At 40.5% G+C, this 27,975-nt stretch overlaps 1 protein-coding gene across 6 annotated transcripts; it reads left to right on the top strand.

Moving 5' to 3' along the window:
- On the top strand, positions 1-27,975 carry VSTM2A (V-set and transmembrane domain containing 2A). Of its 6 annotated transcripts, none has more exons than XM_026006670.2 (5): positions 1-233; positions 2,114-2,280; positions 3,656-3,706; positions 7,025-7,361; positions 25,151-27,975. In XM_026006670.2, the coding sequence occupies exons 1-5, from the start codon at positions 158-160 to the stop codon at positions 25,195-25,197; spliced, it is 678 nt and encodes a 225-aa protein (XP_025862455.1). In that variant the 5' UTR covers positions 1-157; the 3' UTR covers positions 25,198-27,975. The 6 variants fall into 6 exon arrangements, with proteins under 6 accessions (XP_025862455.1, XP_025862456.1, XP_025862454.1 ...); XM_026006671.2 differs by having other exon boundaries at positions 25,229-27,342; XM_026006669.2 differs by having other exon boundaries at positions 4-233; positions 25,289-27,975.

Below are 27,975 nucleotides of genomic sequence, written 5' to 3'. Positions count from 1 at the left end.
GCGCCCGGGGCTCCGAGGCTGAGCCTCCGCCGCGCTCCGCTCGCGCTGCTTTTTTTTTTTTTTTTTCTTTTTTCCTTTTTTTTTTTTGGAGGGGGGGGGGCTTTCTCTGCTGTTGGCTACGCTGATGTGACCCCCCCGTTCTCCCCTTTCCGGAACGATGGGGACCTTCCTGGCGCACGTTGGATTCGTTTTCTTGTCCGCTCTGTGCGTGCAGCCAGGGCTGCCTGCCCAAGGTAGGTGCGGCCCGGGGGGCGCACAGGTTGGCCTGCGGGGTGCGCGCGTGCGGGTGCGGGTGCGGGTGCGGGTGCGGGTGCGTCCTCTGTGCTCAGACGGCGGCCGAGCAGACCTAGCGCGGTCCTCAGGCAGGGAACCGCGGAACAGTGTTCTGCGTCGGTTGCTTTTCTGCAAAGTTTATTCAGTAGGAGGCAAAAGCTAAAGCCGAGAGCAGGTCTACCCGGGTGCCTGACGACGAGGTGGGTGCCTGGGCGAGCGCGCACGCGGGTGAGTGTGAGTGTGCGTGAGTGTGTGTGCTCGGACCCGGGTGCACGCACGGGGCAGCCCCTCGTGCATGCACGATCGTGGCCCACAGACCGGGCCGGGGCGGGGGCTCCCCACGCCAGCCCCCCAGGGCAGCGGGGGTTGCTGTAGACTTCCCTCTGGCTGGGTCCTCGCGACTCGGTTTGCGTGTGTGTCTATCAGAGGACCCGTGCAAAGGCACGACTCGCATCGCAAGCAGCAGAGGCGGCAGCTGCAGCAGAGGCGGCAGCCGCCCGGGGACCCCGCGGGCAGGACCTCGCAGGCTGCGGGGGTCGTTCCAGCATCACGAACCGATCAGGTCCCCGCCGCCCGCCGCTGCATCCCTCCCGCCAGCGGAACCGCCGTGCCCCCCCCCCCCCCCCCCCCAGCTTGCACAGAAAAGTCGTTTTCACACCAGAATGGTCTCCTTGAACTGAATCTGCGACTTGCTTGTGTATAAATACAGGCGCACTTCGGTTGTGGTCGTTTGGGTATTTCATAACGATGTGAGCATCAGCCCGTCTTTGAAAAGTGGGGGGGGGTGCCTCCACCCCCAAATCAGCCCTGCGGCCCCCCACCCTCCTGTCTGTGAGTGTGTGCTGCAGCCGTGCACTTCCGTTAGCCACAGATCTCTCCAGGGCTACTTTTAGGGAAACATCAGTTCTTCCCAAACATGCCTGAGACCCCATAATAAGAGCAAACCACCCCGAGCATTCCAGGGTAATGCTTCCTTCTCCTTTGGGAGAAGGAAGGGGAGGGAGGGGAGGGGGCATTTCATTTTTGTGAGTTTCCCCTTAACTCTGTATTCTGCAGACTAGCAGGGTCAAGACTGATAGTGAAGAAGGAAAAACAAAAACAGAAAAAAAAAAAATCTCCGGTGACTTCAAAACAGGCTTTACTCTGAACTAAAACCAAGTGTGTGATTCCCCTATGCCTGGGTGTATGGCGATTTACAATACAATGGCTTGATGGGGACAAATATAAAGGGTTAATCTAGGGGGGGAAAAAAGACACATTCACAGCTTAGAGAGTGAGCATTTTGTTTGGCTGCTGTGGCCTTAAAACCGCGATTGCTAATAATTGCTTTTGGTGCATCAGGAATGTGCATTTTGACAGGGAATTATGATGCATTGTCTGGTTACTTGGAACATCCAGTTAGTCATAGACTGTTTAGAAACTTCGAGCAAGAGGCTCTCCCTCCTATATTGGCAGATTTGTCAGACACGTAGCTCGCTGGATCCCTCCGTAAGTTTTGGGTAACGCTGCGGTCTGACAAAGGGTAAATGCATCCACCCGTGGGCATCTCGGCCACCGGGGCCGAGTTCCTTGGCAAGCCCCTTCCTTAAGCTTTGCATTATCTGGACTTGGTCGACGACAAAGTTATTTCGACGTGACACTGCAAAGGAACGGGGACCAGGCAGAGGAAGGGGGTTGGGGCAGCAGGCAAAGTCCGGGATGTCACAGAAGTGTTTTGTTAGCCTTTTTATTATTATTATTATTATTATAAGTCCACGAAAACTGTAGTGAGCTCTCAGGGAAAGGGTCGCGGACACGCGTGATCTGGATATCCCAAAAGGATGCGATTTCTGTTTTGCAGCCAAATTTACCGAGTTTCCGCGGAACGTGACGGCGACCGAGGGCCAGAATGTGGAGATGTCCTGCGCCTTCCAGAGTGGCTCTGCCTCGGTGTACCTGGAGATCCAGTGGTGGTTCCTGCGGGGCCCCGAGGACCTGGAGCCCGGGGCCGAGGTGGCCGGTGCGCAGGTAGCTGAGCGCCCCGCGTCCGTCCCGCTCACGCCCTTGGGGCTCCCGGGGCTCCCCGGGGACCCGCTGGCTCGCCCGGCGCGGGTGGCGCGGGGATGCCGGGCGGGGGGTCAGGAGCCAGGAGGGACTCGCGGAGTGTCCCCCCGTTAACCCCGGGGTCACCTGCTCCGCTCAGGACCCGCTACCGCTCGCGGGCCGCGGGGGCCACGGTGTGCCCACGTCCCCGGACGCACCTGGCCGGGCGCTGGGCTGGGAGGGGGGTTCTGGGTCCCCACCGCGCACACGCGCGTGCACACCCGTCAGCTGTCGCCACTGAGGCTGGCGGAGGAGAGATGGGGAGGGAGGGAGGGAGGGGGGGTCAGGGGAGGCGGGCGTGGGAGGAGGAGGGGCAGCAAGGGGAGCGCGGGAGAGTGGGGGCGGCGGCGGGAGGCGGGTGTGGGGGAGCGGGGAGCGCGGGCAGCGGGAGCGCGCGGCGGAGGCGGGGGGAGGGCGCGAGGGGGGGGCGGGGGCTGCGGGCGGCGGGGGCGCAGCTGGGCCAGTGCGGCGCGCGGGGCGGAGGGCCGGGCCGAGCAGGAGGAGGAGCCCTGGAAGAGACCCCCGGGACGCGAGGCCGGCGGGCCTGGAGGGGGGGGGTCCCCCAGACTTCCGCGGGCTCCCGGGTGCAGCCCTGCGGCCCCGCCGGCCCGGACCCACCTCCCCGCGCGCGACTCGCCGGCGCCCCCGCGCGGTCCCGCCGCCCCGACCGCCGTGCTGGCCGCCTGGTCCCCGTGCGCCGCCCCCATCCGAGCCCCGGGGAGGCTGCGCCCCGGGCCAGGTCCCCCTGCGCCGCCCCCATCGGAGCCCGGTGGGCTGGGCCGCCTGGTCCCGGTGCGCCGCCCCCATCCGAGCCCGGTGGGCTGGGCCGCCTGGTCCCGGTGCGCCGCCCCCATCCGAGCCCCGTGGAGGCTGCGCCCTGGGCCAAGTCCCCCTGCGCCTCCCCATCCAAGCCCCGCGGGCTGGGCCGCCTGGTCCCCTTGCTCCGCCCATCGGTGCCCCCGAGGGCTGCCGTCGGTGCCCCGCGGGGCTGGGCTGCCTGGTCCCCGTGCGCGCCCCAGCCGAGCCCCTGAAGGCTGCGCCCTAGGCCTGGTCCCCGTGCGCGCCCCAGCCGAGCCCCTGAAGGCTGCGCCCTAGGCCTGGTCCCCGTGCGCGCCCCAGCCGAGCCCCCGCAGGGCTCTACCACCTGGTGCCCTTGCTCCGCCCATCGGTGCCCCCGAGGGCTGCGGTCGGTGCTCCGCGGGGCTGGACCACCTGGTCCCCGTGCGCCGCCCCCATCCGCGCCCCGTGGAGGCTGCGCCCGGCCCAGGTCCCCGTGCTGAGCGGCCTCTCCCCCCCGCAGGTGGAGCTGGTGCCCGACCGAGACCCGGACAACGACGGGACCAAGATCAGTGTGAGTATCACGGCGACAGGCGACAGGGGGCGCCTGCCTTCGTCACCTGCCGGGCCGGCCAGGCCCCAGGTGGAGGAGCGTGAGGGCCTTATAGGTCTCTCAAAGCCTTTTTCAGCTTCTTGCCCCGAAAAAGGCAATGTCATGAACGCAGGGCAGAGCCAGCTTTCTCTTTCTTACTTCTCTGGGTACCTACCAATTGAAGCAGATTTAGAGACGATACAATAAAATCATTCATTTCAAGACCGCAGATATTTCAACGATTACTAGAGAGTCGTTTTGCCAACCAAAGAGTGGGGAACTTTTTCTGTTAGTCTTTTAAACAGTTACAAGACTATAGGAGTATAGGACTGCAATTCCAATCTTCATTCAAAATCACAGAACTAGTTACCCTTAAATAGGAAGTAAAATACTAACTTATGACAATCTTCCTAGGCAGGAAAAAAAATTAAAGTATCCAAGAGGATGTTGAAATTATATTGAAAACAACTCAGTTCTCAATGTAATTCATAAGGCATGCAACGTATTTCTAATGAACATGTTTAAAGTCGTAAACATATAAAACCAAAAGCCAATATAAATATAAAACATAATTGGAGGAGGTTGACCTATCGAAAACATAGAGATGTTTTTCAACTGTATTGTGTATTACTTTTTAATAATTCTATATGAAGTTAGAAATAAAAAGGAAATTGTGATTTTTTGACTATCGCCAGTGAAGCCTTCTAGAATCACTTTATGTTGCTAGATCTGCTTATTTCATTCATAAATAGTAAATAAGTTTTCATTACTAGAAATGAAATAGTTATTATAAAGGTCAGAAAGTACAGGGTCTACTTGGCATATATATGTGTGTATGTATGTGTGTGTATATGCTCTATATAGGAACATATATAAGTATATATTATTTTTATTTATATTCATTTTAGGAATCTAACAATCCAATGACCACCATTAAGAAAGAAAATTTATACTGAGGCTGTTAAAATAGTCAAAAAGTGGTATAAGATTGATACTATATCACAAGCAAAAGTTTAAGAATATATTGTACTAATAGAGTCAGAATCTGTAAGTGTATAATCTCAAACTGGAAGCAAATGTCAAACAAAAATAAAACTACAATTTATATTCATAAACTCACTTTTTAGAATATTTCAAGTCAATTATAGAAACTACTGTTTTCATACAGTGCTAGAAAGCTTTACTGGTAAAATCAATTGTTGACCATACTTATCTTAAATATTTCATTTTTTACGTATATAGTGGCTAGATTGTTTACTGACTACTCCTATGTCACCCTTCACCCATAAGTATATCCTCCAAAGACCAGTGGGGAATAGCCTTACACATCTCAAACTAGGGCGCCATACAGTTAAGATACATGATCAAGCACATAACTACTAATACTATTACGTATTCCAGAAGTTCAAGAAGTCTAGTGAATCAGCAAAAGTTCTAGTTAGAAACTGAGGTAGAAAAAAATTTATTCTGTTCTCAATTTAACAGGATGACCTTGATCATGTGTCTTAAACCAGCAGTTGTTAACTTAGAATTCTCAGGAAGGCTTTTATGAAACACTGATCTGAGCTTTGCCTCCTTGAGATGCAAACGTAATGTTTCCACATTAATCCAAATGAGACCATTTTCTTTCTTTCTTTCTTTCTTTCTTTCTTTCTTTCTTTCTTTCTTTCTTTCTTTCTTTCTTTTTCTTTCTTCCTTCCTTCCTTCCTTCCTTTTCTTTTTTTTCTTTTCTTTTCTTTTTTTCTTTCTTTTTTTTTTTTTTTTTAGAGGGAGGGAGGGAAGAGAGAATCTTCAGCCGGCTCCATGTGCCCAGTGCAGAGCCCTGAAGGGACTCAATCTTATGACCCTGAGGTGAAATCAAGAGTTATAGCTTAACTATGTGGCCGAAGCCACACAGGCACCCCCAAATGAGACCATTTTCTAACAGCTCCCAAGATGATTTTAATGTGCTGTCAATGCTGAGAATCAAAACCCAAACCCCCAAGCCTCAGTTTACTTTAATGTAAAATAATAATCATGTAATGATTATTACTTTATTATTGATGTAATGTATTATGTAATGATTATTACATGGAGTTGATTACTCCAACTATTTCAAACTTTTGTTAAGAGACTCAACTGAGGCTATATTTGAAACTATTAATCCCTATTCTTTTTATTTATTTTTATTTTTTTCCTATTCTTTTTATTGTTTGTATATTAATATGTAATTTTTCATACAAATAAATATATACCATAGTTGTGGTTCAAATATTGGAAACTATTTGTATATACGACTCTGTATGTAAAAGACAGATGAATATTCAACACGTTTCCTTACTTATGGCCATTTGAAAGTGTAAACTTTCCTCACTTCTTTTCACTATCTTTCAAAATCATGCAAATCCTTAAATCCTGAGTGTTTTAGGAAATCCATCATCCTGTCAATCATGGATAATATAAGATTTTATGTAAAACCTGGCTGTTCTGATAAAGATGCTTCTGAGCATACATGTGTATATGTGTATTATACATAACACAAAATCACATATACTTTTAATATTTACATATCATTTTGCTGTTAATCTGACATAAAAATTATTAGAAGAAATATGAGAGCCAATTTCAATTTTGAAAATCAAGCCAGTGTCTGATTGATGGCATCTCCAATTCCAGGGGCCTAAAGACACTACCTCGGCCGGGGTTATCCATTCTGACCCTAAGACTCCAGGTGATCTTAATCTGTACCCCGAGCCATGCCACCCCATAACTTTTGGTAAGACTGCACCAAACATTTGAGAAGCCTGTTAAAGATTCAAGTCTATTTTGTTGGTACCTTTAGTGAGGCACCCTAATGTGGGGATAAAACATCCTCAAATTCTGTTGTGATCAACAGAATACTTTTGTGATCTCTCAGGGCTGTCGCCAGCAGTGAAGAAAAGAGGCTGTACAAACTCAATCCTTTACCATATTCTGTTTGTGCTTCATTTGGCTCGGCTATCCAGGCAGAGGTCAGTCTCATGGTTGGAAAGTGGCAAAACTGCTACTGGAACGTGGGAAATGGGGACCACGTGGCTACTGGAATCTGGCGCTGGCTGGATTGAACTAATTATTCCATGATTTTGTGAAGCCAGTTGTTAATGCAATGGGATAAATATGACCTTCGGATTTGACTGTTGAGAAAATAAATAGCTCTCTGACTGTGGCTATGAGGCTATTAAGACCCTTTAATTTTCCCACATTAGCAAGCTCAGGAGCAAAGATGGGAACAAAATCATTTGATGTAGCACTTTATTATTTTTTTTACCTGCAATTTTTCAGACAGTGAAAGTCCAAGGCAATGACATCTCTCACAAGCTTCAGATTTCCAAAGTGAGGAAAAAGGATGAAGGCTTATATGAATGCAGGGTGACAGATGCCAATTACGGAGAGCTACAGGAACACAAAGCCCAGGCCTACCTGAAAGTCAATGCCAACAGCCACGCCAGGAGGATGCAGGCCTTCGAAGCCTCGCCCATGTGGCTGCAAGATATGAAGCCTCGCAAGAATGTCTCAGCAGCCATTCCCAGCAGCATCCACAGCTCTGCCAACCAGCGAATGCACTCCACCTCCAGCCCTCAAGCGGTAGCCAAAATTCCCAAACAAAGTCCACAATCAGGTATGGAAACCCATTTTGAGCCTTTCATTTTACCACTCACAAACCTCCCCACAGGAAGATTGGTCAAGTAGGGTAGACAAATTGATGTGTGATGGTTCTAACTGAGACCTAGTTCAGTTGACATAATGATGAGATGAGACACGGGGAGCTTGAGGCTCGCCTTCACAGAGGATGTGAGTTGCCCCCTTAATCGCTGACAGTGCTTCATATACAGGGACCTAAGAGCTGGACTTTTTTTTTTTTTTTCCCTCTGTATTTACACATTATAAGAACAGTAAATCATGTAATCTTGGTTGCATTATAAATGCATGTTCATTTTCTCTACAGATTTATGTATTGATAATGGCCCAAATTAAGAGACTTTCACTTAATCAAAATGTAAATGAAAGAGACACAACACATTTTCAGCGGCCATAGCTTTAAGGCAGGATTGTTTTCCAAGGGCTTCTGATTTTGAAGGAGAAACTTCAGCTGCCTGTGATGAAAGTGATGATGATAATGGGAGGAAGTGAGGGGGGATGAAAGGCAGTAAGTGGTGCAGAGATAAGGCAACTCCCGTAAATGTGCCTTCGATGCCAATTTAGGAGCTTAGTCACACATTTCCAAAGTCAGCTGTGCAAGTTAAAGCTGTTCTGAATAGCATTAATTTATGCAATCACTCAGCCAATGGAAACTCATTGAAGTTTTAACCTTGATGTGGGATAAAGGCTTCTTGGAATGAGCAGTACCCTGCACGACCCGTGACTGTTCTGTATTTTCTTCAAACACTTGACGTAATATTACAGGATGAAGGGAGCATAAAAATACTGATCGTTCTTTAAGTTTTTCCCTTTACACTTTAGCATTGAAGAATTATTGATACTACTATTGATAATAGAAAATTACGTTGCTAACATCCAAGGTCACTTCAGACATTAAATACGAAACCTGGTCACTTCATTCGGATGATTTCGATCACCTATGTACATACATATTTGTGTATATGCAATATACACACAATTGAACAGCACTTTTTCCTACTCATGCATCATGTGCTAATGGATATGATTTGTCGAGAGCTTGACTGAGGGTCCCTGGGAGTTTGCATTGCCTTTAAATGTAGGTGAGCAATTATCCCAGCATGCCTTGGTCATGGCAGTTTCTGCCAATCTGATGAATACATAGTTTAGTCTCCCAGCCTCTCCAAGGCTCAATTCGTGTGGCTTTGTTTCATTTTCATCTTTATCATCTTTTTTGTTTTTCAAGTTAAAGAATAAAACCGTAGCTAGAATATATATGTACCTATATACATATATGCATGTACATCCACATACATATCTGTGTATATATGTGTATATATATATATCACACAGAAATAGCATCTAGAGTTAGAATTTTTGTAGCCATTATTTGATAAAGACTCAGTGTTTTTGAAGACATTGTCCCCCTCTCTTTGATGCGAAAACTAAAGAAAAAGCCAGATGCTAAATGCAAAATTACAGAGTAGCCTCAGCAGACAGTTTAGGACCTTATCTGTGAGAAATCCAAATCCATGAAAGTCAGATTATTAGCACACATAGAACATTCCAAACTACAAATCATAAATCTGTTTCATTGAATAAAATCAAATGGATTGCCTAGTCCAATGGAGGAATCTAAGCATGGAATGAAATGTTCTATTTCTAAATTATTTACTTTTAGATTAAATAATATGCTTTTAAGAGTATCTATTTTAATATAGTTTTCTTAGTGTTGTGATTGGAGCTAAATGGTACAACTCTAGATACCTTCTCACAGTTTTCAAATAAAAAAATCACTGCCTAATCTCACCACCAGCCTTACGTGTTGAGCAAGATGGAAGAAGGGATGCTGACTTCGTGGAAGTCTATACGCATCCAAAGCCTTCTGCCTGTAACAAAGATTAATATGAAATATATCAAATTCTTTAATTTCTATTTTTTTCTACCAATGAATACCGGAAAATATTTTTCGATACAATTAGTAATACTTTTTAACTTCTAGTTCAGAAGCTGGAGTGACCTAGCCACTCATTCTATACATGTGTAAGTTTCTGTGCTTGCACAATTAGTGTATAAAATACAATAATTTGTATTTTTGGACGGATATTTATATAGTAGATTCACTGTAATACCTATATCCTGATTTATGATTTTGCTTTATAATTTTCCAGGTTATATCCAAATAAAGCTGATTTCAATACCCATGCTTCATTTATTCACTCTCCATCCTTTCAAGAGCTTCTGTGCCAGGCACAATGATTCAAAAATGGGAGACATACTTCCTCTCCTCAAAGAGTGTATATTTTTATTTGTGACCAAACAAAATATTTGTAAATTCCATTGACCATGCGTCTTTTATTTTTCTTATTCTATTAAAGGCAAGACAAAGGCAAAATCTTGCTTTTACAGGTTAAGAGCGATAGTAGCTTTTTGTGTCTTCACTTACTACAAGGAGGCATGCTTCATCCATGGTACATAGGACACTGTGATATTAACCTGTGTTACAAAAGGCTGGTTAATCTGGCCTTTTATCTGCATGAAAGTCTTAGACTTCGTTGATTTAGGCCAAATCAACTCTTATTCATAGTATTTTTCTGTCAAAGAATGCCTGTCTCTATGCAGGAAAAATATTAGCTGAAAGTTATTCAGTATATATACATAGATGTAATGTGCAAATTATCATAGAATTAACCAGTTTTCCTAAAGCAGAAATTTACATGAAAAAAAAGATAGAGAAAGAGCCTCTTTCCATCTATACACCACAAGGTAAAGATTTGTCATTGAATATAGCTAGTCTCATATTTTTTCGGAAAGTTAGTGAGCATGTGACTATCCCCTCCTGCTTTAAATGGTTTATCTTTATGGCTTCTCCTTTTAAATTCATTTGATAATCCACAATTAAAACCAAAAGAATGAGTAAGAATGATAAAAGCAAACAGATAAACAAAACTTGGCTTTTGCAACCCCTTGTTTTCTCATCTCCAGATCTTTCGAACTTTCACCAATTCTGTACCCCCATAACTAACATTAGAAGAAATGTCCTATAGATGTTCTGAGGAGGACAAGTTCCTGATTCTAGCGCCGAGTGGTTTCGTTTCACCTTCACAGAGAACACGGAGACTTCCTTGAGCCTCTCCCCTCCCCTAGTACCTCACTATACTACACCATCCTCTACTTGTGTCTTCCTGTCTCATCCTGCTTTCAGGAGCCAGAGACCCTCCATAGTCCACCCTTCTAGTTCCCGCTCTGTTCCTGTCTTCTTTCCCCCTCTACTGACCATCCCCCAAGCCCTGAGAACTGTCGAATCAGCCCAAATCCAGCCCCATCGGCCTCCCTCAGCCGCCAGCCACCATCTCACAGTGGGCGCCACCTCCTGCTCCCCGTCCTAGCACCTTCTTCACTGCTGGTCCTGCAGACTCAAACCCTGTCCCTTCCCCAATCCTCAGCAGTTGCTAGGAGCCTCTGTCCTTTGGTGTCCTCTTGATTGGCTGTTAGAGTTCCACTTTCTTTGTTGGCTTCACCCCCCCAGATGCCTCTCTTAAATGTGGTCTTGTCCCATTCCCAACTCCTTGATCTAATCATCCGTTGTTACGATTCCACTGCTAACTCTCAAAAAATTCCTTCACTCAGGTTTCAAATCCTGGTTTCTTTCTGGAGAACCAGACTCGCATTCATTATGGTCCCCCAGGACATCTCCACACATGCCTCTACCAGCACTGCGGCAGGGTAGAGACGGCTACACATGTGTTGACTGGGCACCCATTGGGATGTGGCCACTTTGACAGTAAGGGTATGAAGTCATGTTATGCAAGAAATGCAATGCCAAGTCCAGACGTAGCCTTCCTGAGGGCTGGCAGCAGCTGCTGAGGCCCCTTCGAAGCCAGGCACCAGATACGAGTGCAACTACCTTGAGACCACCTGATTGAGTGAAGCCCAAGCAGCCCAGCCTATAGCGCCAGCCCCTGCTGCTCTTTCAACCAGCACTGCACAGCTGAGCCCAGCCAGCACTGACTCGTGAGAGAAAAAATTGTTTGAGGGTACAGGTTTTTAGGGTGGTTTGTTTCCCAGCAATATCTAGGTTGGGCCCCTAAATGCAAACACTCAAAACTGAGTTTATCTTCACTTCCTCACCAGAAAGACATGTTCTTCCTCTGGTGTTCCCGGAGCCTTTTCATGACATCATCACAATCACAGGTCTTGTGGAAACCTTGAAAACATTCTTACTTCTCTTCCTTCAGTTGCCACAATGAATTAGTCATTCAGTCCCACCGTTTCAGTCAACAGGGACTTCTTTCTCAAGATAGGCCCTCTTCACTTTCCCCATCTCTTGGAACAGCACCTAATACTTTACCTACTTAAATTCCAATGCATTAAAATAAATAAATACATTCTAATGCCTTGAACAGATCACAACAGAGCAAGTATGAAATAATTAGTATTTCCAGGACCCCATCACAAACTTTCAAGGCCTAATTTCCACCCTTGTTTCTCCTGAGTTCCAAATCCTCACGCCCATAATCTTTTTAATTGGTATTTCCTCAATGTTTCCCGATTGCTGTCTTACCTCTGTGACTTTGCAAATGTGTTTTCTCTGCGTGGGTCTTTCCCTCTGAGCTGAGTTCCTACTCAAATGCAAATTCTTTTATAAAGCTTCCTCAGATCCTCTTGGAATTGGTTATTTCCTCTTTCAGGGCTCGGCAGCAACTTGTTTACACTCACTTTGAAGCCATTATTGTGCATTGTAGTGTAGGAATTTTTCCTGGGGCTTTCCTCCTCTCCCGGCTGGATTCAGCCCTACATTCTGGGAAGCCTCTGTCTCAGCACAACCGGAAGGTTGGTCATCCAACAATAACTTCTAGGCTACAAACACTACAATTTGCATTTGTATCCCTCCAGGTGCCCAGAACCAGAGGAGCTCCTGTTTGCGGGAGAAAAGGAAAATATAGGGACAGTAAATCTTTGTTTTCATCTTTTTTCCTTATAATTATATTTGCATAAATAGATAATCCTGCCACTATTCCAAAACTGACCCAGACTCTAAACTGTGTTTCTCAAAGTGTCGTGCACACGACCTGAGCCAGACTCAGCAGGGAGCTCGTTAAAAATTCATATTCTAAGGCTCCACCTAGCAGCTCTTGAATGAAAGTCTCTGAATCTAGGACCAGAAATAGGCATTTTTATGTGTAGCAAATTGTGAAAATCATTAGCTCTAAAAAGTTCTTATGGATGGGGAAAATAATTGTATCATTTACTAGGAGATGTGTATGCATGTGTGTGTGATGCCACAACATGTTTTTTTTTTTTAGAAACGGGTCTTTTCCCATTATTTTACAGTATTGAGATGGACTTTTGTGAAACTGTTCTCTTCACTCGTGATCAACAGCTGGCGCTTTTAAGAAAACTGGCCGTGGTTAAGGGGTGGTTATGTTTCTACGTGTGGAGTCTCTAGTCGCTCAGCAGGGATGCTGATTCTCTGAACTCCAAAATATGATTATTGTGTTTTCACCATGAGGTGAACCTGAGCATTGAGAGGCAGCTGTTGCTACAGCTGGTAGAAGCCAAGAGCTCCCCGAAGCTCCTCTGCTGCTGCTAACCATGGCTGCTTTCCAAAAGTGGCCAGATTTAGCAAGGATGGTCCTGAAACAGAATTCAAAGCTGGTAGGGGGAGGCAGATGAGGGGCTGAGGGTCTTGCAGGAGATTGTTTTCCTCATTTAAAAAAAGAGGAAATGATGTGTTACGTCTAGGTAGAGAGCCAATAACATAATTTAGACCTTAATGTTGATTTTGGTTTAAATGATCCAACTTGGCTGCTTACACAGGTTAAATTAATTTGATCATTGTAATTCTATCAGTTAAATGGCTGCTATGTAAATCAAGTGTCTATGAATAAGATGAAAAATAGATTTGAGGCAGTGCTTTAGATAATACAGGCCACGGAATCCGTTAGAGCTGTGTTTGAACCGGAATTAAGTAGATTAAAAGTCTATACTGGCTAAATTCACTCATAAACCATATTTAACTCATTGAAATTCAGTAACTAGCCGAGTCTATAAAACCAATGCCCAGCTATATGTTGGAAGGGCTTTTCTGTGCACGACTGGCTACATTAGGGTTCACGTGTGATTTCCAGGAGCTCTGTAATTGAGGAGACATAAAGCAGAATTGCCAGTGTTGCAAGCTCTTATCTCTAAAGATTGCATGATCCTCGAGATTTCAGGAAGCTGCCAGGGGAGCAGCTATGTGGATAGATGACCAAAGGTTTGAGAAGTTGCTGGAAAGTCTTAATTTTGTGGGTCAGAGTAACACATTTTCTAGAAAAGACAAGGGTCCCTTCTCCCAAGAAACACTGCTGCCACCTATAGCCTAACACGGGAGCATTCATTTCAGCTGCAAGGGGGCAATGGACACAGAAACAAGGGAAGAAGGAAGGCCCTTCCCATGTCATCTCCATCACTCACACAGCTGGGCATGTCTCCCTTTCCTCATCTGTTAAATGGGAACTGTGGTATAAATTTCACCAAGTTTTGAGGATTAAATGAAATCATATACAAAGAGAGCTTGGCATTGATCAGGCCCTCAATAAGTGATAACCAGCTGCTGTATTAATATGTTAAATGTTGCATATGCTTTTTTATTATTCTGATTATTATTGGGAGCAATGAGGTGCTGAGAGGAAATGATCTAAGCCACCTGGCTCTGCTGTGGTGAATATTTTCCTTACTGGGTGTGTGTAGGTGCGGGGTTAAAGAAGACTGAGTCTTCATTCCTGGCTTATGTTTTATCATGTAATTTCATGATACTTGAAAAATCTTGATAAAGTATCAAGTATCTTGATACTTTGAAATTTCATGATACTTGAATTTCATGATACATGGACTTTCTTTTTTACTTCTGTCACCATGCCATTAACTTATGATAAATATTCCCCTATATAATGATACTAAATATATTAGCCACGAGCTGTCTTGCCCAAGGTCGTAACTAGATCCTTACTGTAAAGCATAATAAAAATTCCAAAGGGTTGTTAAAGAGTTTGAACTCTGTGGCCTGAACAAATTACATGTTTTTGGAAACCACAGCTATGCACGCTGGCTGCTAACATAATTAAATTCAAGCTTTCAAAAAAGACCCTCGGAATTTTTTAAATCATACAATAATTATAGATACATCTGAAAACAAACAAGTGAGAACAGTTAAAAGCTTAAAAAAGAGAGAAAAATAAAATGGATTTAGAACCCAAAAAACCCTTTGCTTATTTGTTGAGTGAGCTGTGTACAAAATATCTCTGAACCTCAAGAGCCATTATTCATAAAACAGATTATTAACACATAGGCCCTAAGGGCCATTTTCAGCATTAAGAGACATGATGTATTTTAAATATCTATCAGAGTAAACTTGGCACTAGAGTAAGTTCAGCAATGGTTGGTTGCTTCGTTTTTTACCTAATGGACTTTAAAGCATATTATTAAATAACTACGATTTAAAAGGGTAATAAAGTAACATAAATATGAATAGAGATGAAAGAAAATAAGAAGAAGCCTGGAAAGCTCTAAAATTACATAAAATATTATAATATCTGGTGAGCTGAAAATATAAGAATTAAGGAGGGATTTATTTGATTAATAAGTGACAAAAGGAAACATTATAATTTATGATATATATCCAAATGAACTCAAATTAATTAAAGAGCTAAGCAGAAAAGCAAAATCAGATACAGACAGATTAGCATAAAATCAGAAGCCCGAGGCTTTGAATATTTAAAGTTACAAAATATACAAGTGAAAATAACATCTTACTATAAGTAATTTAAAATATTTGTTTAATTAAATCCAATTTAAGTAAAAAGTGATAACAGTAGACAAGGATATATATGTGTTTAATACTTAGGAAAAGAAGAAAATCTCAGGTTTATATATGTTATGATTATGCAATCCGTTCCAAATGATTTGGAGATATCGAAATAAACTTAAATCAGTTCTTTATTTGACAGCAAAACCCAAATAGAAAATATTTGGGGGCATAATATATAATTTTCAATAGTAACAACAACAAAAACTATAAATTATCTAGTTTTTTAGAAACCATAACAAGCAGTCTAAATATGAAGACCATTAGAACACTTTGTTCAGAGAGTTTAAGTTGGACTAAATGAATGAATATGTATGTTTTTGGATGGACAATCTCAATTTTAAATATGTCAGATTTTTCAGAAGTGTTTATAGACTTGATGCAGTCTCAGTCAATACCCTACTCTTTTTTTTAAAAAAAACTTGACACCTATAATTTTGGCAAAGATTTTTAGAATCCACGTTTATCATCAAGGTTACAGTGACTCAGGCGTTTTGCTATATGATGACTTACACGGTGAATTGGTACTTCCCTTCTGGAGGAAAATTTATCTGGAGGGATCAGTCACAGGGCTTTAAATCATGTGGCTTCTCCTGCCTGAAGACATGCTCCTGAGAGGAAATTCCCCAAAGATCATCAGTAAAGCAGGCCCAAATCCATGAGACCCAGGGACATTTCTCACAGAGGCCTTCCCAAAATTGCAAATGCCCAAATGACCAAAAGTAAGGAAGTTGCCTAATGAATGTGTTAAAATGTTAAAACCATGCAATGAATATTACATAGCTTCTGAAATTAAGTTTTAGTGAAATTAGATAAGATTCAATATATAAAAGAATGAAAGAGGGTACAAAACAGTGTTTTTAAATCAACCTTAGATGCTTCCATAGAAAAATGATAAATATACGAAAATGTACATCAACAATCAATGTTATGATTTTTAATTATTTATTTTGTGTGTATAATTAACATTTATACAATGTTAATTTATTACTTTTGTTATATGGAAAAAAAACCACATTATTTACAATTTCCCAGATTTAACCATAGGCCAATGACAGGGGCTCCTGGGTGGCTCAGTCAATTAAGCATCTACCTCTTGATTTCAGCTCAGGTCATGATCTCGAGGTCAGTGGAGAGTCTGCTTAGGATTCTCTCTCCCTCTGTCCTACCCCTCAACATGCTCTCTCTCTTTCTCTAAAACAAACAAATCTTAAAAAAAAAAAAAAAAAATGAACCAATGACAGTTCATGAGAGAGAAAATTAACAAAATATATTCAACAAATTAAAAAAGGCAAAGTAAAATAATGGATATGATTGTAGAGGTCGTGACAAATCAAAAATATGTACATACGCACATGAGTGCATATATATATTAAAAGTATATATATTAAAAGTATATATATTAAAAGTATGAAAGTGGTATACTCGGAAATTGCTAGTAGCATTGAAATTAAGAACACTGTATTTTATTTATTGGAAGCTGGATGAAGAATCTGACCATCAAATTATTCTTTTTGTTTTTCAAACATAATGAGTGTGCTCTTGATAAATTTATTTTGATTAACCTAATCAAGCACATGTAAAGTCCATAAATTAAATATCCTGCAATCATTTTTCCTCTCAATAGTATGACTCATTCAGCCCCCAATTCAGAAGGAGTTCAGAGTGGTGAGCAATGGTGCCGTCATTGGGACTGTCAAGGAAAATTAGTACCTTGGAAGATTTATAAATGATAATTGTGTTTTATTTAATATGTCTTTTAAAAAGTCTGAGAGAGCATTTTTGCATGAATTTAGAACTTTATATGCATAAAAAAACCCAATATAGGTTAAAGTCTTAGTGCTTGAATTAAAGCAAATTGTAAAATTAGGAGTTAAAATTCCTTATTCCACAAAACTGATGACTGTGGAGCCATTGAAAAAATAAAAAGTAAGGAATTACATGAAGGTTTTTTGTTTTTGTTTGTTTGTTTGTTTTTTGCCTTCATAGGAGCATTTTTAATACAGATTAAGCATGCAGTCACTGTACATTTTAAAGGGTCTTAAGCATTGTGCAATGGGGGGGTCTATTATGGGACTGATTTTTCTGTGTTATTTATATGTTTTATGTTACAGACACATTCTTAGCAGCATCTTCAGTCATTTGGAATATTTGAGTCTTAATTTTTCTGATTAAATACATTTATTAATTTTCTCATTTCTCTTAGCATTGTAAATGGTTAATTTGAAAAATACTATGGTTAGGGAGCAAGCAATAGAAACACAACTACTAAATAGAAAAAAAAACCTTTAGAATGTAACAACTCAATTTCAAACAATCTTCAATCTTCAAAATACAAGTATTTTGAAGCTAAAAGCTATGTCTTGATATTTTTGGTGTTATTTCAGTGTCTAGCATTGTGTTTAGCATGTAGAGTTTAATAGATGTGTAAGGGTTGGGTATGGTGTTTTGGTTTATGTAGAGGACAAACCACTGCTGAGAAGATGTATGAATTCTTGTGTGATTCGGTCAGTCTCTAACAACACAACCCAAACCCCCTGGGCGTTAATGCGGAATGCGCTTGGGCCGTCCTTCATTACATACCATGACAAGAACAATATTCATTTACTTGAAATTATATTTAATATCAAATTATGTTTAGGAAGTTTGATGAGCAGTCCTTGGCAACTGTGTACTTCTATTGTATCTGCATGCCTTGATAAAAAGGATATGGATTAAATATATGTATATTGCTTCATCTCTGTGAGTTACTTAATTCTGATGGCTAAGGTCATTTCTGTTATGAAGATCACTTATAAAACATCCTAATTTAGGTAATTTTGAAATAGCTGGATTAAGGAAAGGGGTAAAACCATTGGCTCAACTTTGGAAAATATATCGGTAAAGTCTTAAAACATTTTTCTTATGTTTTCTGAAGCTATTTAACTGATGTTTTTCTATATCCTGTTGGCATTAGGTCCTCAAATAGTTTTTTCCTCAAAAGCAAACATTGCTGAACAATTAAAATTAATTTTTAAATGTAGGCAAATTACTGTATGAATTATGTTGGTATCTTTACTTTTCAATTTATATAAGAAGATAAGTGAAAATTGAAATTGCTTATTTGCAGATTTTTTATCTTCTCTTTCCTTTACTTCTCTGTCTTCACTTTGAGTGTCTGAGTTGCCATTTCTGTAAAAATGTGAGCTGTATTTCTTTCTTTGATGAAGGATTCTTCTCTGTTGATGTTGGAGAGGGGCATCTATGACAATGTGCAGGAAGAGCGTAGGTGGAAAGAGAGATCCTTTATTTCACCAACTAGTGAGTGATCACTCAACTCTGAAAATACAACTTGCTTCCCTCTCCACTCAGTCGTCAGCACTTGTAGCTGTGGGACACGTTATATGAGCTTTTCTCACTCACTAGGGCACGCTAGTCCAGCACGCTCTGATGCAGAACCATCCCACACTGTCCCCAGTTGTCCTCATTATTTCCTCCACTCCCCACACTAAACGTGCTATTTAAGCTCTTTGAGAAATTTGCCGTTGCTCGTCAACACCATCAGTGCCACAAAACCACATGTGTATATGGTCCCTGATGGAGAATTTGTGATCATTCCAACAAGATGTGGATTAATATCCACCTTTGCATTATGAATAAAGAATATGCTAATTAAAAATGAAAAAAGACACGCAGAAGGCATATTTAAACTCTATGAGTAAATAGTTGCAAGCCCCTGAGCAGCGTTTATTCATGTCCTGGTGAATTAGTGCTAATAATACATCATTCTTATCCAGGCATTAAAGGAGTTATCAAATGAACGTGATATTAGAAACTTAACTGTCTGGAAACATTTTGTTTTCTGCTAATTTATATTCTTCTCCATTCCATTTTGTCAAAACAGCTCATATTTCCAAGTGTTTCTAACAGGCAAATTGAGAAAGGCTAGAGAGGTTATTGGCATGAAAAATCTCCAGAGGAGATTAGCTTGTAGATTGAAACCGAACTAGTTTTGAATCTCAGCGGCATCACCTACTAGCTGGGTAAACTCACACATGGCAGTTTCAACTGCTTAGCTCCTTAATTAGGAGAATGATGATAATAACTTCATGAGACCACAATCAGAGGTAAAGAAATAATAAGTGCTCAAGAAATGTTTGCTCCTCCTGTGTGTACAAGATGAGTCTTACTTGGATGAATGAGTTGGAATGAGTGTGTTGTTTTGGGATACACCATGGCCTCAGCAGGTGGGAGGAACCATCACTTTACATGCTTGTTCTCAAGTCACTGTAGAAGGTGGAAACCCTGAAATCCTGCCAGGACTAGGGTCTGGAAGATTCTGTGGTGAATGGCATATCAGCCATGCCCCTTGGCAATTAGACCATGTGTATGTGGGCACCTGCACTGTTTTTTCCCCTCTCAACTACAATAAGAGGCCTTATAACTAGAACAAAGGTGTAAATTTGCTGACTAAAGGAAAGAGAAAAGGAAATTTACGCAGCTGCTGCCAACATGCCAGGGCACAATAGAATAGGCAATTTATGTATTAGGTCAAAATGAAGCACATTTCTTTTAAAAAATGGATTTCTGGAAGAAATTGGCACTGGATCCATAAGAATTCTAATAAAAAGATATTCTTTTCAAAAAATTATAGGATAAAATCATCCTATTATTTGACCTTTCCCCTTAAATAGTGATTTAGTATGTGCAAACCTGAATAAAAATTGCATTAAAAGCTAGCTTAAATTTTCTCACACAGCTATTTTCATTTCGTAAAGCTGGCATCTGTAATAAAAGAGAAGTATGTCAAAGGGCCTGTCTGTTCCTAGAGCTGTAATGGACACTCCGCTCTTTATAAACTTGGCCTCCTTACAGACAAAAAAAAAAAAAAAAATATTTGACTGTTGCTTCTTTTATCATTGGGGCATTTTCATTTTTAGATTTGTTCGGATGATAAGCCTCACTAATATTCACTTTTATAAAATAAAGACTCTGGAGTAAGACCACGGAGCCACACAGCAGGAGAGAAATTGTCATCTTCCTCTTTTCTTGTTCCTTTTGATTCCACCAGATACTCAAACAAGAAAAAGAAGAGAATTATACCCAAATTTACAGGCAGATGCCCTGAATTGATTGCTCCTTATGTTAAACCAGTAAAACAGTGGTTCTCACATAGGAAATTAGCCTATCAGAAAATATTCACAGCCAAGAGAAAGTGAATACTTGAAGAGCTCTGGTAAAATTTAGATGGGATAAACTCTCCAGATAGTTGTCTGAACTCGCCACGTAGTTCTTTGAGTTCAAAACCCATATCCTCTCCTGATGCTTTTTCCTGGTAGACAAGAGCTCCAAGGGTCTTTCTCTCCCCATCGCTAACTCATGGTGGCACTTTAACAATCAACTTAACTTTCTTAGTCCTAAACTATCAAATTGAATAAAAACCTTGGGGAAAAAAAGAATTTCTTAGAAAGAAGAGGACATGTAAGAATCATGGTGGAGACACCTTTTACCCAAATATTTAAATGAATTTGGATGAACCTTTAAGCTCCCAAAGCCTATAATATGAAAAGTTCAAAATATTATTGTCCTATGACATTGGGTACACTATACGGAGCAAAACGAACTTTACTTCTTATTTATGTTTAGGAAAACTCCAAGTCTGATGATGTTTTTGTGCCTAGTATTTATCAATTCAGAGTTGGGGAAAAGAAACAGATCAAATGCAATTTTTTTTTTCCTCCGAAGCATATGATAGCCAGTGCATTTTCCCTGAAAAGATCACTGCGCATTCAAATAATAGCTCCACCTCTTGACTTAACAGATGTGGAGACAATGGAGGAAGGGCCTTTGCTTCAGAGAGTTTCGTAAAAAGGGCCTGTGCTCATTCTAAGTTGATCTGACTTGCATTGCTGTTTCTTCATATCTCTAGAATGTGTTCTCCGTGTGACTTAGGGCGAAGCATTCCATGTCCCTGAGTTACATTTTCCTGATCTGTACATTTACTCTACAGAACTGTTGAGGGATGAACTAAGACAATGCAGGCAGATTATCTACTGCATGTTCCCTGACCCAGAGTAGATGCCCATTGCATTTTGGTCGTTTTGGAAGTTGATGTGAACCAGAGGGACGCCACACCGTTAAACGAGCCCAGTGCCTTCCAGCCTCATGACCGTGGGTGCAGGGAAGGAACAGCAGTGCAGATGGAACAGTTGAAAAAGGAAGGCACTAAAAGGGAGCTCAGTTCTTTCATCCGGCGGACAGATGAGTGGACAGATGAGCGGGGCAAAGCCGACTTTGCAGCCCAGGAAGTGCTGAGTGAAATGAGGCAGGAAGCTGCAGGACGGGGCTCTCCGTGGCAGTGGTTCTCAGGATGTGCTGTGCCTGCAGCCCAGCTCCACTGCATTGCACAGAATGCCAAAGTCTCACTCCTGGGCTGTGAGTGTTTTTGTTTTATTTTTATTTTATTTTTAAGCAATAGATGGAATTTTTTGTTTTTTGAAATAATTATAGTAAGGATGAAATACTGGAGGCTTTTTCTTTTTCTTTTTTTTCTTTTTTTCATATTTCTCCTTAGCCAAACTCTCTTTCGGCATGGTCAGCCCTGTGAGAAATGCTTGCATTTGCCAATCTCAGCGCAGGTGACGTGACACTGGAAATAGCATGAGGTCTAAGAAGAGCTGAAAAGTGGAAGCTAAGTTTCTGCAGTCCTTAGACTTCTAAGAAGACTTATTAGACTTTTCCATTTGCAAAATGGAGAAAATATCTTACCTATCTTACAAAGGCTTGGGGAATTATACCTGAGAGAGCACTATGAAAATCTTTAAGCATAAAAACAAATGAAAGTCATCGTCATTAAATAGAAGTCAAAGGACATCACGAAATGACATTCTGAGTCAGAGAGAAATCTAGGTTCTATTAGGCTGCTCTCCATCTGGGCACACTACCTGTACATTTTCTTCGCATAATTTAGATAATAGTATGTCTCTTTCTTCCTCACAGGGAATTTTATGTAAGGGGCAAAAGTACTAAGACTCTCAAGGCATTGTTTTAGGCATCCAGAGTCAGAAAAGAATCGCTAAAGTTTTGTCCGTTGCCTTTCATGAGTTTACAATGTAATCAGTGTGTTCAACTCTGAATATAATGGATTACAAGTCAATGGAGGCCTTGCTAAGGCTACTGGAGAGGCAAGGCCCATACACTGTGAAGTTCAGAGGAGAGTGAGATTACAACTGCCTGGTGGGAACACACAAAACAGAAGCAGATTATTCAGGGGAAAGAGTTGCTTAAATTCATGGTCACATTGCGGAGTTAACAGGTCACCCTGCCTGGCCTGGGCATAAGGCGAAAGAATCCAAATAAAATAGGTGATCCAACACGATGTCTGTCATACTAATATGAAAAAAATAATAATAAAATAACACACAAACAGTTATGCTCAATGTAGAAAATGTAGAACAAGTATGTATGTATGGGAACAAATGTAGAACAAATATGTATTTGGGATCTTAGAAATGAGAGGCAGCAGAAGAAATTCTTGCTCAGAGCTCCCAGCTGCAGTCTTGGCTTTTATTATTTCATGGAAGTAAAATGTTTCTATTAGTGAAGATAAGAATAAAGCATGATGAGTGGCCAAAGGTTGCTTTTTACAAAAAAAAAAATAATAATAACTTTCTATAGAAGAGATATAATGTGTTTGATAATATTGTAATACTGGGTAGTGTACATCTGAATGGAAAGGACTATGATGTTTATTTGTTAAAAGAACACAGGACAAATGACAGCATTTCAGGGTCTTAGATTTCACTAGATCTGTGCGTTTACAAAGATAAAGGAGTACGTATTTCCTCATTCAAGACCATAAACAGAAAGAAGAGAAAAACAATCAGTGATTTGATGATAAAATTGCTTTAGAATCTAATGTACAGGGGGAAAAATAAGTGCTTTATAATTGTCCTGACAGAAATACATTGCATTTAATAGAAATATGCTAGGAAATGCATGTACCTAGAACAGATGAATGATTACTAGAAAAAAAAAAGTACTATGTTACGGTGGCATATTGCATATCTGATGGCAGTTCAGAATTTTAGTAGCCTTAAAATACTCTTTACAGCATGCAGTTGGGTTTCTTTCTGATTATACTGCTAATGTAAATATTGTTTTAACTTGCACACGCTGGACATAGTATGGTTGGAAATGTTGGATCAGAATGAAGCTAGCTGTTCCCTTCATATCTTTTTGGTAATGATGGGCTCAGGCATTTCCTAGGAAGGGTTGATTATTTGTGGAAGGGGCAGCATATAGTACACGACCTGAGCAGATGTGAGCCAATCTGCAATGCCATGCTGAAAAGGAAACCATTATTTCACAAAATATCTTTTTTGAAGAAAGAATCATTTTGCTTCTTTTATTGCTCTTAGTATTTTTTAAACATTCAATATCAGACATATTTGTGTCAAGTTAACTGCATTTGGCTATTCAAGACCATGTAATCATTTCCTTCCTTCCTTCCTTCCTTCCTTCCTTCCTTCTTCTTTCCTTCCTTCCTCCCTCCCTTCTTTCTTTTTTTCTTTCTTTTCTTTCTCTCTTTCTCTCTTTCTTTCTTTCTTTCTTTCTTTTTTTCTTTTCTTTTTTCCTTCCTTCCTTCCTTCCTTCCTTCCTTCCTTCCTCCCTCCCTCCTTCCCTTCTTTCTTTCTTTTTTCTTTTCTTTCTTTCTTTCTTTCTTTCTTTCTTTCTCTCTTTCTTTCTTCCTTCCTTCCTTTTTTCTTTTTCTTCCTTTTTTCTTTTCTTTTTTCCTTCCTTCCTTCCTTCCTTCCTTACTTTCTTCTATTTGCCTTTCCTTTTTTTTTTGATTAAATGAATCCTTGTCAAAGAATTTCTCTTTACAAGATAGTGAGAATATATATTTAATTTTGGAAAGTTCGGATGCTAGTGGTTCTATGTAGATTGTATATATTTCCCTTGCATGAACTTTGTACTGAGAGCTGCACATGACCTATACTATTATTTTTGCATTGTTGAACCTTCTACCAAGCCTGAATGAAGGCACCTTGCAGAGACTCACCATTTACTGCAGGATCTTCAGCTATTAGGTTTCTGTGAGGAGATAATGTGCTAAATATATGGCTCACTTACCAAACAAGGACAATCAACAGCAGCACTAGAGTAACCTAACCAAAACCAAAACCAAACCAAAACCAAAAACAAACAGTAATGCTAGCCTGTCGAAAGGCCATCTTAGAATCCCCAAATGTTTATTCTACAGTGATGTTTTGAGAGCATGTGTTTTTGCCTCAATTTTTATCATTGGCAATATGGACCTGAACATGATTTAGCGAAAATATTCAAAAGATTGAATTTCCTTACCCTTACCCCTTCAAACTGTTTCAACCTATCTCCAATTTAAAAAAAAAAAAAAGAAAGAAAGAAAGAAAGAAATTCTTTGAGCCTCATCACGTTTTTGTTTTCTTTCAAAAAAAAGTATTTAATGCATAATTAGTAGCTAGAGGCTTACTGGATAAGATGTATGAAGAAGAAAATGTAAAAATACAATTTAGCTCTCTCCTTTACATTGCCCTCAAGCTCTCAAAAATTTCTAACTCTTGATAGCATTCATTTTTCCTTTGATTTCAAGGGTAAACAATTGAGAAAAAAAATGCCCTAGTGCACCCGTCCCAGAACACATTCTCCCCGCCCTTGAGAAGCCTGCTGCTCTCAGAGTCGGTTATACTCCTGTGGTTTTATGCTTATGCAGTAGTAAAACGGGGGATGTGTATTTTCAGTATGAATAGAGGAATAACCAAATGACTATAGTGAATGATCCTTAAAGAATTACTTGAGGGAAGAGTATTTGGATTTGTTCCTCTCAGTGTTCCCAACCATGGGATGGCAATGTTTGAAAACAGACAAAACAAGACCAACTTCCTGGGACTGAAATACTTTGTATGTGTTGTTATTTGCAGTGCATGCCAAGACATTCATGAGCACCAGAGCCAAGCTGGCGAGCTAATTAAATATATATATGTATGTGTTTAAAACAGCCTAATAAGGAGCATTGGAAATCTTCAAGATGAGCGAATATCTTATAACTTCTTCCGCAGGTGCGAGGATAGCTACAAGCCATGGACTTTCTGTCCTGCTTCTTGTTTGTGGCTTTGTGAAGGGTGCTTTGCTTTAATCTAAAGTGCTGACTTTTTTCCAATATCACTTTCTCTTCTTAAAGCAAAGAGCAAATCGCCTGTAAAATCTACGGAGCGGACAGCAAAGTTGACCCTAAACTCCAAGCACCACTCTGCACCCACTGTTCTCTAATTACCTACCCAAGGAGCGCCTGCTTCCGGAAGCATAAACGAAGAGGCTATCACACGCTTTGTTCATAACATTTTCTTGGGCAAATCACTGATCTTTTATTTCAAGAAAATTAGTGTGAAGTGATAGGACATTTTCTAATAGCAAGATCTATTTTTTTTTTCCTTTTCTTTCGGCTACTTAAAACATCTCACTGACTGCTCAGGGGTTGGCCTGAACGTCATCGGTATAGTAAATATCTACTACGGATACCACTGATTTCCTACTAAAAGACACATTATCTGCAGGAAGCAAACAGGAATCAAAAAGCTACAGAACATAAACTATCATCAAACAAAACCCCTCTTTTGGGGCAACAACAAAATCATCGACACTGCAAGTCAACAAGGAGAACGTTACTTTAAATAAGACATAATAAAAGAAAGATTTTTTTTTTTAATTTTCTCTTTTTTTTTCTTGGATTTTTTTTCTCCTTTTTCTTGATTCTAGTTCTTGTTCAATGGTGGCAAGTGCTGATTACGGCCAATCCCTGTCAATCCTGGGAGGTTTATATAAATACATTTTGAGTGTTCTATATTTCAATGTATTTTGATTCATTTTGCAATTCCTGTATATGCAAACTTGACAAATTCTGTAAATTGCTTATAGTATGTGTGATATAACTTCAAAGTAGATAGACTATGACCCTCATGCAAGCTGATTTTTATCATTAAATATATAAATATATACATATAGAGATCTATATGTTGGGCCACCAACCAACTTTTTTTAGATAAAGCATTTGTTTTTCACTTATAATTCATATATTGTGTGAATTTTGTAATGCCTTGTTTCACTTCCACAGGTTTGACAGCTGCAGATGGTATCTGTTGCCCTCTGCTTCCTTCTGGAAAATGCATATTCAAAATTGTATTGGTCTCTGATAAACGAATTAATTTTGTTGTGTGTATGCTGTGCTGAAATTTGCTATGTTCCTTTATATATGGTGTTTATTGAGGTTTGAGGGTCTCTTGACTCTGAAGAATGTACACTCTCTGGTTTTGACAGCTATCCCTATATTATTATCATTATTATTTTCAAAATGCAATGTTGCTTCTAGAAAATTTGCCTTGGAGGTGAATGTGAGAAGGTGAAGTGATCACCATGATTACCTAAATTCATGGAAAAGCACTTCTTGCTGTGGCTAAAAATGCTGCTTCCTTTGACCTTTATGAATTCATGTAGCTTTGTCACTCTGTTATTTGCTGCTAATTATATTTTAATGTCTCTTAATTAAAAATTAAAATTTGGTTGTTGGCTAAATATAATATGCAAAAGATGTCTGCAAATCCCCAACTAAAGAAGATAAAATGTGTTCAAGTTTTCACTGGTTAAATGAATTATAATTTTAAATATTTCATTCTTATTTTTGGCTTTATGATAATTCAAATTATTTTATTTGGAAATTTTTCTACTCTGGCGAAGAATGATAGGCAGAACTATTAATGTGTTCCATATATACTATGGAATAGATACAGATCGAGACAGAAATGACCTAAGTTTTCCTTCCAGAGAGATTCTAACATTTTCTTTTGTAACAAAACCAGAAGATCATCTTTGTAGGACCACCAGCTCATAGACTAAGGTCCTAAACTGAAGCTTGAAGGCAATGAATACCTCTGCTTTTCAAAGGTAAATGCATTGATTTTCTGCTATTCAATTACAAGCAATGTGCATATTTTCATAATATCTTAACATTATCTTTGAGAAATAATGTTTCAGGCTAAAACTTTTATTGACTTCTTTTTGTCCATTTGGTTTATTATTTCAGTCTAATGAGAAAAAAATAAAGGATTTAATTGCGCTATTTTATTAACCTAGAAATTTATTTTCTTTCAAAATTTAATACTAAAAATGAATAAATTAATGGTAAGATAAATATTAAGTCTATCTGACCTCTAAAGATCACATACATTCAAGCGTAAATTACCGTACTGATTCAATCAGGCTGGGAAATTCCACCATATAATTTACTTTTACCCAAAGTTTAGGTCATGAGATTGGTCAACTCTAAAGCAAGACAGATATGTATCTGTATCAATGATGTTTACCATGCTCGCTCGTAATAAAGGATATATGCTGGCTTGGGAAGAATTCTCACTAGATTCATTGTGTCAGTGTCCAAAATAATGAAGTCTTCTTTGTCAGTGGGCTACCAAGAGTCTGACTAACTGGCCTGTGTGAGAGAGAAGTATCTCTCCAAACTTGAAAAGCTAATGTGTAACCTTAAATATTGGACAGAAGCATAAAAAACTAAAGAATCTGTCCAGTGGTTTTTACCTTGTATCCTGTGCTCCCAGAACTACTGCTCATAGGTAACCATGACTCTAGAAACAAAGATTGAAAAATAAGTTATATAACTTTCTCAATCTTGATTTCTAAGGTTATGAAATGTTTTTCAGAAGAGGAAGTAATAAAAAGTTGAAATTTCTTACCTGAA

This window comes from Vulpes vulpes, chromosome 5, assembly GCF_048418805.1.
Source record: "Vulpes vulpes isolate BD-2025 chromosome 5, VulVul3, whole genome shotgun sequence".
In the NCBI taxonomy this organism is placed as follows: domain Eukaryota; kingdom Metazoa; phylum Chordata; class Mammalia; order Carnivora; family Canidae; genus Vulpes; species Vulpes vulpes.
The sequence above is the reverse complement of the archived record's forward strand: the minus strand, read 5'-3'. Positions and strand labels throughout refer to the sequence as shown.